This window comes from Lycorma delicatula, chromosome 5 (assembly GCF_047948215.1).
Source record: "Lycorma delicatula isolate Av1 chromosome 5, ASM4794821v1, whole genome shotgun sequence".
In the NCBI taxonomy this organism is placed as follows: domain Eukaryota; kingdom Metazoa; phylum Arthropoda; class Insecta; order Hemiptera; family Fulgoridae; genus Lycorma; species Lycorma delicatula.
This window is the reverse complement of record NC_134459.1, coordinates 59,882,659-59,898,911: the sequence shown is the minus strand read 5'-3', so window position 1 is coordinate 59,898,911 and position 16,253 is coordinate 59,882,659. Positions and strand designations below refer to the sequence as shown.

General features: G+C 29.2%; 1 protein-coding gene across 2 annotated transcripts in view; it reads right to left on the bottom strand.

Moving 5' to 3' along the window:
• Nucleotides 1–572: 572 nt before the first annotated feature.
• Nucleotides 573–16,253, bottom strand: part of LOC142324998 (venom allergen 5-like) — a 28,448-nt gene continuing 12,767 nt past the window's right edge. For both annotated transcript variants that reach the window (XM_075366228.1, XM_075366227.1), the window contains exons 4-7: nt 11,982–12,136; nt 6,285–6,388; nt 4,620–4,720; nt 573–1,136 (exon numbers count right to left, since the gene is read on the bottom strand). In XM_075366228.1, the coding sequence (XP_075222343.1) occupies nt 832–1,136; nt 4,620–4,720; nt 6,285–6,388; nt 11,982–12,136 (665 nt within the window). In that variant the 3' untranslated portion in view covers nt 573–831. The remainder of the gene's footprint in view (nt 1,137–4,619; nt 4,721–6,284; nt 6,389–11,981; nt 12,137–16,253) is intronic.

The following is a 16,253-nucleotide window of genomic DNA, read 5'->3' as shown; positions in this document are numbered from 1 at the left end:
ATGAGAAACTTTAAATGGAGAGGGAAAACCTTCCCTAGATTTTTTTCTTACATTAAAAATAATGCATTACCTTTCTTGAAATCTTCACCCTTTACCCAATATGGCACCCATCTTCATTATTTCAAATGGTATAAAAGCAATAAACGTTTTTATTGCATTTTTGGGTAGAAAATAGTGTTTTAAGACATTTTTATTCTTTGGTATTTTTCTCTAAATGTATCCATTTCAGAACTATGACTTGTAAGACCAAATACTGTGGCCATCTGCATTATTTCAAATGGAAACTTAATGTATTGGTATCTGGTTGCCAAAAATTTATTCAAAGTTAGAAAATTAAGTAAAGTGGAAAATAAATTAAAGGTGAGATTAAAAAATTTTTACCTTAACACGTGTGGTTTAAATATTATTTATTAGGAAGGAAGAATTAGTGTCAATTATATGATTTTCAAATTGGCCACCATTAATAAAAAAAGCAGGCCTTTTGCTAGAAATTACTAATACTAATTTATTCTCAAAAATTGGTTAATAGGTCAACTAATTCAATTTATTATTAGTTAAAATAATAAACATAATAAAGATTTATTTACCATTTAATTCATTTTTTGCATTTAAATGATGATCTGTACTCTACAATAAGAAATTCATAGGATATCCATTTACAATCTGTTATTATATTAATTAGGGTTGGATAGAATGATGAAACAATTGAGATAACGAAGATCCTTGGATTTCAGAGGAAAATCATTTTGATGATAATATAATTAAAAATGTTCTTTGTAATCTTCAAGAGGATATTGTGCACTGTACAATAATAATAATAATAATAAAGCACTAATAATTCTGTGCTCCATAAAGATTGTTAAGAATTTCTATTTTGACAATTTTCTGTATTTGTGGATTCAAATTTCTGATAGGGTGCATAAGTGAAAAGACATAAATAGAATCTTCATCTGTTGGATCAACAGTTATTTTACAAGTACTCTGTTGCAATTGTTTTTCTCCTACATTTATTGATTGTTTCTTTGGATCATTATCCATAGTTGATGATTTACTTGGTGTAGAAATTTCTGTTGTTTGCTGCTCCATATTACTATCATCACTTCCTTCTGGATATTTTTTAGGAGATGTATCAAGTACTGAAACAGAAATGGAAGAATCATTTACTAGTAATGTATGTTTACTGGTTTTATTCTTCATTGTGTGTGTATGTTATTTTTAGAAATATATGGTAGGTAGATATAATTTTATGAGTCTGAATTTGAAATTTTACTTGGAATTGTGTGTATATGCCAAAATTTATGGAAGTTTATCAGCGTGAATACTTTTTAAACAAAAAAATATTTAAATACAATCCGCCTGCAAATTTAATGATTGTGGGTTTGACTGGACATACATTAAAACCCAATCAAATTCTGCAATTCACACACACACATAAACATGTTAAGTCATATCAAGCAAATTTTAAAATCAGATAGAGTGAGTCATTGAAACAAGATGTCTTTTTTTGCAACATTCAGTATGTTAAGTAGCATTACATTAGTTTTCTTTTTCTTGATTGACCTGGTGAAAAGTAAGTGTTTGCAATTTTGCTGTTAATCATTATTTTGACAATTCAGTAAACATGGGAATGATGTGATGTCACTTCATGCTATTAAAGAAAGACTGTTTGCTGAATTTTGAAGAATCTAATTCCATATTGAGCAAGAAGTAATCTTGGTAAACAAAGGAATGTGAAAATACACCTGAAAATATAACATGCTGAGATTTGTAACATCCCAAAAAATCTGTCGGTCATCATTCAGTTTCATTCTGCATCTTAAAAAACAATGTTTAAAGAATTCTTTAGGAAATTTTACTTATGCGTCGTGTAAATGACACTGATCAAGTTGCAGTACTGCTGTTAGCCTTTGAATCAAATTCAAATATATTAATGAAGATGTTATTCACAATATGTTAATGAGTAATGTTTCATAGATCCATTTGTGTGGATATGTGAATAAACAAAACTTCTAGTATTTGACAAAAAAACAACCATAAGGAGTTTGATCAAGATTCACTATATAATACTAAAATTACTATATTGTGTGCAATAGTAAAATCCTCTGGAATAATCAATCAGTCCTTCTTTGAGGACATCAATGGGAATGTTGGTTACTGTCACATCTGAGCAATATGTCCTGATGATTTCAGTTATTTTTTGTCTCCTCAAATAGAGAAACCTGAAACTATTCCAGACATATGGTTTTAATTAAATGGGGCAAACATTCACCCAGTTAAGTAGTGGCTGCAGTTAAACAATTGTTTCCAAACCACATTTCCTCTAAACTTAGTGATGTTCTTTGACCCATTGATCTCTGGAACTCACAACACATTTTTTTTAAGGGCAATTAAGTGTAAGCTATTTAATGATTCATCCTGACAAAACATTGAAGAACTCAAAAATAATTAATTTGAAGTCAATAAAATTACATTTTTACATTGTATAAATTAAAAATGCTGACCTAATTTTTGGATATTACATTAAAAATTTGGAATATTTTATGACACAATTGTGCTGTTAAATAAAATGCCAATTTATAATAAAAGCTCATTTTTACATACACTAAAGAAATAAAAATATTAAATTTTTAAAATTGCCAATTTTATTGGCTCGTTCATTAAAACCAATGATCTCAACATGTTTAAGAAACGTGAGATTTACAAACTACCTAAATTTGATAAAAATAACTTGTATTAAATTAACAAACATGGATTAAATATATCATTTATCAAATATGTAATGTAAGGAGTTTCCTAACCTTTTAAAAGAAAAGCAATTATTAAAAAATCTTGCCAGGATTTTACTGAAGAAAATTGTAATAATTATCACCAAAAGGTCTTAGAAGGTTCTGGAAGAATAAGTTTTGTTAATTTAAAAGCAAGTTGTACACAAGTACTTTTTTTAATTTTTTACAATAATTTAGACCAAATTTTTTGAATATAAGCTGTTTCTAAAAGTGATTGCAGATTTTATTATTTAGATTCTTGAAATAAACTTCTGTTAGGTAGACAATAAAAAATAAAACCCATCAGAATTCTGAAAAAATTAGCACATAAATTTAAAAAAGCTGGTCGTAATGTAGCATATTGGACAAATAAAGGCAAAACCATTAGTTATAGAACAAAATAATCACATACAATGCTCTTGCAATACATAAACTGAACTGTTTTCAAAAATTTAATGCACTGGGTAAATTGGCTACAACTTCAAAGACACAATGTACGTTTGGTTGAGTGAGTGTTATAATGAAGTACGTTTGAGATGGTTTGCTAACTATCCCCCAGTCATAAAATTACAGTTCCTCCAAAATTAACAACCACCTTCATATTCTTACACAGATAAAAAATATCACATCATAACATCTCAATGATCTTCAATCTCTCCATCACAGATTCTAAACTTATAGGAAATCATTTAGTTATTTAGTATTAAATTTTTAAAATAAATTTCATAAAATAATTTATCTTATGAAACACACACATAAGCTCAACAATATACCAGTTGAACAGATACAATTAAAACCTACCATATTTTTCAACCTCAAATATATGTCTTCCTAACTTAAAACTCAGCATCAGTTGATACAAGAGTACAGGTAGTTTAATCACTGTAGATGGCTACATAAGCATCTGAAACTGCTGACATGAGTTTTTAAACCCATCCAGTAAACAAAAAAATTAGGATAAGAAATATTTTCCTTTTTTTATGCTGCATAGTGGAACAATACACAGTAGAAGACTAAAATATAACATGACAAAAATTATGCCCAGATAAGGTTATATATAGATTCTAATCCAAAAGCATAATATGGGATAGAAATTAAATATCCTGCTACTAATGTAATAAATTATACACACTTTTATAAGTACGAATAAACTTACTAGATCAATTTACTATATGTGAAGATTACTTTTGTTCCGTATAAAATAGGCATGAAGGTTTTTATTCAGGAGAAAAGTGGACATTTTTTGTTCACAAACAGAACAAAAAATGAAAACCTATACAATAAGGACAAAGACATCTATATGGGCCTTTTTACAGCAATCATTATATCCAAGTTTCAGTAAAATTCTTTTCTTTTATTTTTTAAATACATTTTTACTATTACACATTACTCTAGAAAATTATGTGATATTAAATAAGAAAATGAAAATTTATTAAGAAAACTGGTTAAAATATAATCAAGTAAATTTTTTTTAAGAAACCCTAAATGCAACATAATTTTACTTTTATATGTAGTGATGTAAAATGATTCTTTTATGTCATAAATGATTAATGATGCTTAGAAATAATTAATCATTTAGTCAAAAAATGGAATAAATTTCAAAAAATAGGGCTAAAGAAAGTTTAATTACTACTGAAATCAATTCAGAGAGTTTTGCTGATATTTAGAGTTTATAAACGGCTAATTCTCCTACAATGATATTTTATTGTGAATCTTTGTAAAGAAATCATGATTGCACTGAAATTTTCTCTCTAAGAATTTCTGTTTAATTTAAAAGTAAGTAGTTCATAAATTTTTCTTAAGCTTTAAATATTTATTGTGTCATTTTATTGAATAAACATTACTTTAACTTACCACAGAGACCCTCAATATCACTTTCAATCAAGTCTTTGTCACACACTGGTTCATTTTCTTCTCGTTTTTGATATGGGTAATGGTTTCGAAGATTACCACCTCTGAAATGACAATACTGAGCTTGTGTAATGTATTATATACTTCAGCCAAAGCTTACTAACATTAGAAAGTAAGTAATATAATTTTAATTTTTATGATACAATAGTATTCTACCAATTAACAATTTAGCCTCTAATATCTCAATGACATTTTTTTTCAGTTTAAACTTACAATTCATTTTTCATAAATATCATTTGTTAAAATAAAATTTTCCAGACTCTAAAATCTTTTAACATGACATTTTGCAATTGCTATGCAAAATTTTGCATTATGGTTTTTGCAAGACTACTTCCATATGTTGAGCATGAAGTATGTCCTCTAGTAATTATTTGTAGGACACTAATTAAAAAATTCTGGTAGTTACAGAAAAAATCTCATAAAGGTGTGCTAATTAGTACAAATTCTTCAGTCAAACAAATATTGTACCAAAAATTGTATGTATTTCACTTCATTTATCACTCCAATCTTTGTACTTAAGTCATAAAGTAAATTATAAATGTTGGGTAAAGATTATCGCATCTTGTAGTTATAACTTTTACAACTGCTAAATCATATGTTTGGAATATCAAGTGCAGAAGTGACTACAGGGATTTTGAACTTAAAACTGATGTGAATGCTTCCAAGTAGACAGTACCTTACCCAGATAAGTTTAGTGTGTACTGATGTATATTACTCACCAGTCATTGGTAAAAAACTCAGAATGTCTTTTTTTTTCAAAAAGTCTACCAAAAAAATATATATGATTGTGTCACTCTTAAATATGATCAGTGGCATAGCGTGGGCTTCAGCCGCCCAGTGCATAGGCCAAATTTACCACCCATTTATTCAGGTATTTAAATCTAAAAGGCTCCAAACTTTACAATAATTCTAAAGAACTCTTGGGCAAGAATAAATTTGTTATTGTATATTGTACAGGTTACAAATAAGTCATGTATGCATGTATGTTTTATAATATAATAAACACATTTGTTACAAAAGTTCTTACACGTATGCCACTTGATATACACACAATATTTATGATATGTATCGACAAGATTAAGTTATTATTACATAAAGTTAATAGCATAAAATCTTTCGACAAGGTTCAATAATTTAACAATCACAACACGCACTTAAAGAAAATTATGAATTGAGTCAATGTGAATTGGATGACTGATGTTGCTGGTGATATTCATTGTGAACAATCTGAGCACAAAATAAAACACAGGGAATTACCACAAGACAACTGGTTAGTACAGACAGTGTTGTTAGTCGCTAGAGTGAACGAGATGACTACACTCACTTAAAAAAAGAAAATCCCTGGTTCCGTCACAGATTAAATAATCTGATCCAAATTGTAGGTGTGACAAAAATATGAAAAGAAATGGTTCAAATTTTTTGTTCAGAGTACAAGATATTATTATTATTATTATTTATTGTGAAATTTTGCCACTCGGCTGCGCCATGCCATTGTATATGATTGTTTCTATTCTTTAATCAGTGTGTTATTAAAAAAAATATATATATAATTATATTATAACTTAAAGTGCTTATATAATATAAAATGCATTAATCATATTCACATACTCTGGCCCATAATTACAAACATAATATTTTTGTGTAATTATTTTATCTGGTGTTTGAGCAACAGCAAATCCACATCCAAGTTCAAATGAACGCTCAGCCACCATCTAGAAAATAAGAAGAATAAAGAGTTATTAATTTGAATGATTAGTTTCTCTTGAGTCCGTAGAAGTTTATACATTACAAGAAAATGAGTTTGCACTAATAAATAAACAAAAGAAAAACTAATTTCTAATCAAGTAACGATTAAAATTAGATACAGTTTTTTCACATATTATTTATTTAATAAATCTATCCTATGATTAATTACAATTAGAAAACATTACAATTTATTTGTTAAAAATTAAGTTACAAAGCCAAAAATTTAAAAACAGGGTGGTGTTTAATTGCTTGTACACTCCACTAATACTATAACATACTGTAATATGTATACTGTTCTTGCATGAACTAAACATATTTAAAGAAAGTAAAAAGAATGTTTAATAGTACTTAAATCAATGGGAAAAGAACACTATACATTTAAAAAATAAAAATATTTATTCCAATGGATTGTAGTTACGTACTGTACAAGATAATATTTTATATACAGAAAATAATACTTGTTCAGTTAATTTGTATGTGTGTAGATTAAATTTTATATATGTATGTAGATGAATGTTGTCTTATTATTTTTAAATACATTTTTTTTACCTCATAAAATAAAAGTATCAATTTTTAAATCATTTGTTGAGAATGATTACCATTTTCCTGTAAATAATAATAAAGTCTGTTGAAATTCTCATTTTACTTTCATTAAAGTTTGTTTAGTTATACCCCTACATGCTCTTACAATTTTATTTTTCAACTCTTGTATGTTAACATGAATTTCTTTATAAATTACTGATTTTAAATGACTCCACAAAAAAAGGTCAGCCATCTTCTATCTACTAAAAGTGAAGCATATCTTCATTAAGTAACATGTTTCCATTGTCATCTAACTGATTTTCTAAGGCATAGACTCTTAGTGGGTGAATAACTCCATCCAGCAACTGGAAATAATTTTCACTTGTCAAATTCCCATCGATAAATACTGCACCGAATATGTTATCACTGTAAATCCTGGCCCACACATTTATTTTTTAGGATGCTACAACATTGAAAACATTTACATTGCTCCAATATCAGCGTTATGTTTATTAACAAAGCCATTTAGAAAGAAGAAGAATTCATCAGAAAAACAAATATTTTTCATAGACATTGGATTGCCATCTATTAACTAAATCATTTCTTCACAGAATTCAACCCTTCTGTCAACTTCATCCTCATTTAGTTCTCGATACAGTTGAATTTTATATGGAAAAAATTTATTCAATTTTAATGAAGTAAAAACAGAACCATAAGAAAACCCCCATTTCACGGGATATTTTACAAATTGAGCTCTGAGGACTTACTACTACACTTCTCAAGATTTCAACCAAAGTTAATTCCTCTAAAACCTTTTGCCCTGCACATTTCTTATTCATGACAGATCCTGTTTCTTGAAATTTTTTTACAAGTTTTACAATGTAAAATTTTGGAAAAGGCAAGGAAGGAAATATAGTGGGTGAATACAGACTGGGCAAAAAAAATGAAAGAGGGGACCGACTGATAGAGTTTTTCACAAAGTATAATTTAGTAATTGCCAACACCCAGTTTAAAAATCATAATAAAAGAATATACCCAGGGAAAAAGCCAGGTAATACTGCAAGGTATCAGATAGATTATAACATGGTTAAGCAAAGATTTAGAAATCAACTCATCGACTGCAAAACTTACCCTGGAGCAGACATTGGATAGCGACCATAATTTAGTATTAATGAAATGTAGATTAGGGTTTAAAAACCTGAAGAAAAGGTGTCAGATGAATCGGTGGAATTTAGAGAAGCTTGAAAAAGAGGTAAAGAAGATTTTTGAGGAGGACATCGCAAGAGGTATGAGTAAAAAGATAAGGTAGAAAATGTAGAAGAAGAATGGGATAATGTTAAAAAGGAAATTCTTAAATCAGCAGAAGCGAACTTAGGCAGAACAAAGAGAACTGGTAGAAAACCTTGGATTCAGACTATATATTGCAGCTGATGGATGAATGTTGAAAATATAAGAATGCTAGTTATGAAAGTAAAAGGAACTATCGACAATTATGAAATACTATAAACAGGAAATGCAAACTAGCAAAAGGAGAGTGGATTAAAGAAAAGTGGTCAGAAGTGGAAAGAGAAATTAACATTGGTAAAATAGACGAAGCATACAGAAAAGTTAAAGAAAATTTTGGGGTTCATAAATTAAAATCTAATAATGTGTTAAACAAAGATGGTTCTCCGATATATATTACAAAAGGCAAAGTCGATAGGTGGGTGAAATATATTGAAGAGTTATATGGTGGAAATGAATTAGAAAATTGTGTTATAGAGGAAGTTGAGGAGGATGAAATGGGAGAAACAATACTGAGATCTGAATTTAAGAGAGCATTAAAAGATTTCAATGACGGAAAGGCTCCTGGAATAGACGGAATACCTGTAGAATTACTGCACAGTGCAGGTGAGGAGGCGATATATAGATTGAACTGGTGTGTAATATTTATGAAAAAGGGGAAGTTCTGTCAGACTTCAGAGTATTATAGTCATGATACCAAAAAAAGCAGGAGCAGATAAATGTGAAGAATACAGAACAATTAGCTTAACTAGCCATGTATCAAACATCTTAACTAGAATTCTGTGCAGAAGAATTGAGAGGAAAGTGAAAGAAGTGTTAGGAGAAGACCAATCTGGTTTCAGGAATCGTATAGGGACAAGGGAAGCAATTTTACCGCTCTGATTAATAGTAGAAGGAAGATTAAAGAAAAACAAACCAAGATACTTGGCATTTATAGACCTAGAAAAGGCATTCGATAACGTAGACTGGAATAAAATGTTCAGCATTTTAAAAAAATTAGGTTTGAAATACAGGGTTAGAAGAACAATTGTTAACATTTACAGGAACCAAACAGCAATAGTAATAATTGAAGAACATAAGAAAGAAGCCGTAATAAGAAAGGGAGTCCGACAAGGATGCTCCCTATCCCTGTTACTTTTTAATCTTTACATAGAACTAGCAGTTAACGATGTTAAAGAACAATTTAGATTCAGAGTAACAGTACAAGGTGAACAGATAAAGATGCTACAATTTGCTGAAGACATAGTAATTCTAGCTGAGAGTAAAAAGGATTTAGAAGGAACAATGAATGGCATGAATGAAGTCTGGAAGAAGTACCGCATGAAAATAAACAAGAACAAAACAAAAGTAATGAAATGTAGAAATAACGAAGATGGATCACTGAATGTAAAAATAGGAAAAGAAAAGATTATGGAGGTAGAAGAATTCTGTTATTTGGGAAGTAGAATTACTGAAGATGGACAAAGCAGGAGTGATATAAAATGCAGAATGGCACAGGCAAAACGAGCCTTGTCAGAAATATATTTTGTTTACATCAAAAATTAATTTAAACGTCAGGGAAAAATTTTTGAAAGTATATGTTTGGAGCATAGCTTTATATGAAAGTGAAACTTGGATGACCGGAGTAGCTGAGAAGAAAAGATTAAAAGCTTTTGAAATGTAGTGCTATAGGAGAATGTTAAAAATCAGATGGGTGGATAAAGTGACAAATGAAGAGGTGTTGCGACAAACAGATGAAGAAAGAAACATTTGGAAAAATATAGTTAAAAGAAGAGACAGACTTATAGGCCACATATTAAGGCATCCTGGAATAGTCGCTTTAATATTGGAAGGACAGGTAGAAGAAAAAAATTGTGCAGGCAGGTCACGTTTGGAATATGTAAAACAAATTTTTAGGGATGTAGGATGTAGAGGGTATACTGAAATGAAACGACTAGCACTAGATAGGGAATCTTGGAGAGCTGCATCAAACCAGTCAAATGACTGAAGACAAAGAAAACAGTGTAAAGTGTGAAATATTTTTATTTAGACGTCATTCATTAAATGTCTGGGCAGTTCTTCTAGCACATTTATTTTGTTCGTATGTAAAAATTAGTTCACTTCTTTCTTCCAGATTGTAAGTCACTTTAGCAAGACAAAAAATGAAAGGCCCAATGGCAGAACAATAACACAAACCAAATATCAATATTAACTAAAGAACAATTTAAATAAAACATGATGAAATAAATTCAATAAATACCTCTAATACATACAATATGAAAGAAAACAATTTGCAAAAATTGACCATAGAAACTAAAAACTCAATAACTAGCAGAAAATATAACCTGTTATAACAAGGTAATCAAATTTTCAACTTGTTGCCAGCAAAGAAGTTGGTACCTTATTGATTTTTTGTATGTTTAACTTATATTATAATGCTGTGTTTACTGGTATGTTTTTTCAATGCTGTAATAACTTAAAACCCATATTTTTAAGAAGAATGGACGATTTCAGACCTAATGCTAAGGGTCAGTAACACTGTATCCCAATATAATCTAAAAAAACACATTTTTAATCATTGCTCAATAACAGTAAACCAATTTTTATTTATTTGTACCAAATTACTTATCATTCAAAGGGACTTACAATGAAGTGTTGCAAAATACATCATCTCATTTAAAAAATAAAATTTTCAACCCTTGAAAATTTAGAAAACATTTAAGAACAAAATTTTGTGTTGGTAATTTAAAAAATAATTTTCACAGTTTTAATCCACAAATTATGATTATTTCAAATGGTTTAAGAAGTAATATGATGTAATTTTATAGTGATTTTTTATTGGACTGAAATTTAAAAGAGTACTACCCAAATGGTTTTTTGCACCTACCGAGCAAAGGGGTGGGCAGATTTTAATTTTCTTTTCACCAAAATTCATTATTTTTTCAGGTTTTCAATTAATGTAATTAAATGTTATTATTGCCATTTTAGATTTTTGAATTGGTGTAGGTGTAGTGAGAAGCTGGGTTCCACCTCTTTGAAAATAGTTTTAAAAAGGTTTCCCTGAGAATGGTGTAAATGCCTGCAAACAAAAATACGATAGAACTGATAGCTGTTGAATAATAAATGTAACTTTTCAAATGATCACCTGGTATACAGCATTATAGCACAATGTAGTTTCTAAGTCAGGTCTGCATGACAATAATGTGGTTTCCATGTCGTATATAAAATAGACAAGCATAATTTCAAAATATAGTGAAACCTAACACAACAGACATATTCATCTACAGCACATCTACTATAAAATCTTACTGTACAAAAAAACATATCCCATCATTACCTATTCAACATACTGCTACAATAAATAAGCTCAAAATTTATTGATTCTGTTATGTACAAGTTGATGACAAATTTTTATAATACTTTTTCCTGTTGCTTCTGAAAGTTTACTGTGATCCATAATCTGGAAGACCCCAACTCATAACATTAGATTTTTCAATTTAATTTTTGAACTCGTTTTAAGATACCATTATTTACATTTAATGGAATTTACACCTTTCATCACCTTTTATTCATGCTTAAAATTAGGTGTTTTACCATGGAGCAAAGATTTTTTGAAAAGGATTAAGAAAATTAACTAATATTTCATCAGAGGCAATATCTTTAACACAAAGTGTTTATTGTTTCCATCTTAAATTTAAATGTTCTATAGTCAATTTAAAAACTATTCTTCAGTTAATTAAAAATAAAATAAATTTATATACTGCTGTTACTAACCTGCGTATAATGGCCTTCCGCAGTATAAAAAGACACTGGAGAATAATTATAAGTTTCTCTCTCATTGTACCAATCTGAACAGATAAGTAGAAACTCTGGTGTGATACTAACAAAACGATTTGATTTAATTTCTTGAAATCCTATATTCTGACCAACTGTAAAACAAAGAGTAAAAAATTCATAATATAAATAAAAAGTAATAACTTCTAAACTTTAATTTTTTATTTATTTTTAATATGTTCAATATTACAATGCAGTGTGTATAAATTATTGCACATTTATGAGGGCTGTTTTTTTTTTCAACTTCCAATGGGCTGTAAATAAGACACACTGACATAACAAAATGATTTTATTATGAAAAGTTGAATTTTATCTGAATTACTTTTCTACGTAATTGTCAAAATGACTGAGGAATTTGTCAAATTATGACACCAGTTTTCCGATGACCTCTTCAAAGAAGTTTGCCACCAGTGAAGTAACGTACGTTTTGACAGCCTCCTGAAGTTCTTCGTTGGTGGCAAAGTTTGTCCACCCAGCCATGTCTTCAGTTCTCGAAAAAGGTGAAAATTGCTAGGTGCTAGGTCTTAACTATACAGTGGATGCTCAAAAACTTCCCACTTGAACTTTTTGAGAAGGTCTTGCATCACATTGGCATAGTGTCGTCGTGCATTGTCCTGGATTAAAACCACGCCGGACGTGAACATGCTTCTTCATTTGTTCTGGATCGCTCTGCAGAGGCAACGTAAAAAATTCACATTAAACTTCCTTTGTTATTGTTGTCTTCTGCTCCATAAAGTCTCCAACAAGACACCTTTATAAAACTGTAGCCATTGTTTTCCTGTTGCTCAGTGTCTGTTTGAACTTTTTCGGCTTGTTCGGAGAAGTATGCATCCACTGCTTAGACTGTTCTTTGGTTTCTGATTTGTCATACTGAATCCAAGTCTCATCGCCAGTAATGATAGACTTTAGAACCTTTTCCTCCTCATTATCGTAAAGCGTGAGAACATTAAGATTGACCCCATTTGCTGCATTTTATGATCTTCACTCAACATTTTTAAGACCCAACATGCACAGTTTCCAGTAAAATAGGTCGTTAGTCACAACTGTATACAGAGAAGACCTTGAAATTCTGGAATTTCTACAGAAAGTTCATTTATCGTAAACCTACGTTTGTCGTGAACAAAATCATCAGCACGCTCAACCAGGTGTACATAGCGACAAACTTGAGTCCTCGCCAACTTTCATCATGGACGTCTGTTCATCCGTCTTTAAATTTTCTACTCCATTTCCGTACACTACCATCACTCATGTTTTCACCATACACAAGGCTCATTCTGCGATGGATTTCAGCAGCGCTTCTGCTTGCAGTAAATATTTCACACTTGGCAGGAGCATAGATCGTAGCAGCCATGTTCAATTCCTTGTAGCTTGGCTCAGATTGATGCAATGGAGCCGGCAATGGCAGAGGTTGTGGTGGGGGTCGGCGCAATTGCACAATGCATAGACTTTCTTTCTTTTTTCCTGTTTAGCCTCCTGGAATTACCGTTCAGGTATTACTTAAGAGGATGATATGTATGAGTGTAAATGAAGTGTAGTCTTGTCAGTCTCAGTCAGTCTTGTACAGTCTTAGTTTGACCATTCCTGAGATGTGTGGTTAATTGAAATCCAACCACTAAAGAACACTGGTATCCACAATCTAGTATTCAAATACTTATAAAAGTAACTGCCTTTACTATGACTTAAACGCTGAACTCTCTACTTCCAAATCAGCTGATTTGAGAAGACGCGTCCACTACTAGACCAACCCAGTGGGTTACGACACATAGATCGCTTATTTCTTGTTTACTTAGATGTATGATAGGAGGTTGAAAAAAAAAACAGTCCTGGTATGTCAAGATGATTTATATTTGAAAAATATTAATAATCTTTTGTAATGATAAACCAAATTTTATAAGATAGTTTAATAAATGATTTATGTGAAATGCTGCATTTGTCTTGGTTCTGGTTATTATAAATGTGCAATTATTTTCCTTTAATTTTTCTTATTACAGGAAAATAAGTGTATTGTACTTACATCAGACAAAATGAACACACCAGTTATCATGCTAATTAATTAATAAATATAATAATTTAATGGAAAAATATAAAGTGAAGATAATTTTACAAAAATATGAGACCCAGTAAATTTCTAAAAATCACGGAAAAAGCTAAATAACAAATTATAGAGCAATTTCTAATTATAATAATAATAATATGAGGTATCACACTAGATTAAATCCATTTAAACCATTTGCCCCTACACTTACTGGTCTTCCTAAAATGCATAAATGGGATAACCCAATGCATCCATTAATTAATTTCAAATCCACTCCTTGTTGTTTTATTACTAAAGTAATAGATAAAATACTCAGATCTAAAATCAATTTACCAAATAAGTATATTTTAAAAAGTTGGTATGATTTAGTTAACAAATTAAATAGTTTAATAGTAAATCCGAAATTCATAGATAATATTATAACTATCATCAGAAATGTATGTCAACAAAATTATTTTGAGTTTAACAATGAATTTTACACCCAAGATAATACTTTGCCCATGAGATTTCTATTATAGGCTGTTATGTTTATTTACAGGATTTTGAAAATAGAATAGTGTATGGCATTAATAAAATTCAATTATAGGTTCATTACAGCGATGATATTTCGGTAGTTTATGAATCTGTTATAAGTAATGAACATTTAATAATTTTAAAAAACTAATTCTTATCATCATAATTTAAAATTTACCTTCAAAATGGACAAATACAGAAAAATACATTTTTTAGGTGTTGACATAGAAATTAGTAAAAGTAATAAAATTATAACATCTGTATATAGGAAATCAACAACTAATAAAATAACTATTAACTTTAGATTGAATAATCCTTAGGCATACAAAATTAATACATTTACAAACATATTAAATAGAGTGTTACATTACATACAGAATAATAAAGAAAATATAGATTCAGAAACAGAAATAAATTTCATTGCATTAAAACAAGGATATAACATGTCATTGATTGATAATATTTATAAAAAACAAGAAATTCAAATCTAATAATACAACAACATTGATAACTATAAATAATAAATGTATTGATGAAAATATTTATATAAATATTCCTAACCTAACCTAACCTTATTGAAAATGTGGTTTATGCTTACAATGATAAAAAACATAAAATAGCATATAGACCATAGAATCATATAATAAAACACTTGAAAATCCATAATAATGAAAATGATCCTAATAATTTGTGTGGTATCTATAAAATAACATGCAATGATAGTAAAAAAAATTATATTAGGAAAACTAATAGATCGTTTAGGTCAAGGTTTGCAGAACACTGTAGATCTTATAAAAACAAGTTAGGTTTTTCCAATCTTATAGACCATTATAGACATTCAATCTCCAGTTCAGGTACAAATTTAAAAATATTAGAAATTGTAAACGGATGTGATAATAATAATAATAAAAAATTAAATATTTTAGAAAAATATTATATATACAAGTATAGACAAAAGTTTAGCTTGGTAGTACAGTCAGACTTTGATAATGACTTTTTTAACAGGACCACCTTAGATAATAGTACATTCCTATAATTTATAAAAATTTAATAATCTTAGAATAGTACTGTATGTGTGGCTGGTCACATGGAATATTTTATTTTTGACTAATATTTTTATTTGTTGACAATTTTATGTTTTGAGTTTGATGTGTAATTTTAAAAAAAACATTTTTATTAACTGATGGTGAGGGAAACCCTCGGAAGCGCTATTAAATGAAAAAACAGTAAGCATAAGGTAAGAGGCATTGTTGAATTCTGTACTGTTGATGGAAAATTGTGTTACACTTTTGTCTTAGACAAAATTAGTACAGAGGTGAATACGAACAGACACAATAACAAAAAAAGAATTGATTTTGCTAAGTTAATATATATATATATATAATTAGAAATTATAAAAGATAACAAAATTAATGATTAATAACAAAGGATACATGAAATAAAGGGTTTCTTAAAAAGTCAATTCAGAAAGAAAAGGGCATTTCTAGTTATCAGCATATAAACAAATTTCACCAAATTCATAAACAACTGTTGATGATGAAAAATATAATATGCTGTTAATGTTTAAAGATGTCATTGAGTATTCAGGAAGTTTAAGAAAAATAATAAAAGAATTGTGCTTTAAGTGGAGAAAAACTTAAAATAACAGGAAGATTCTTACTGAG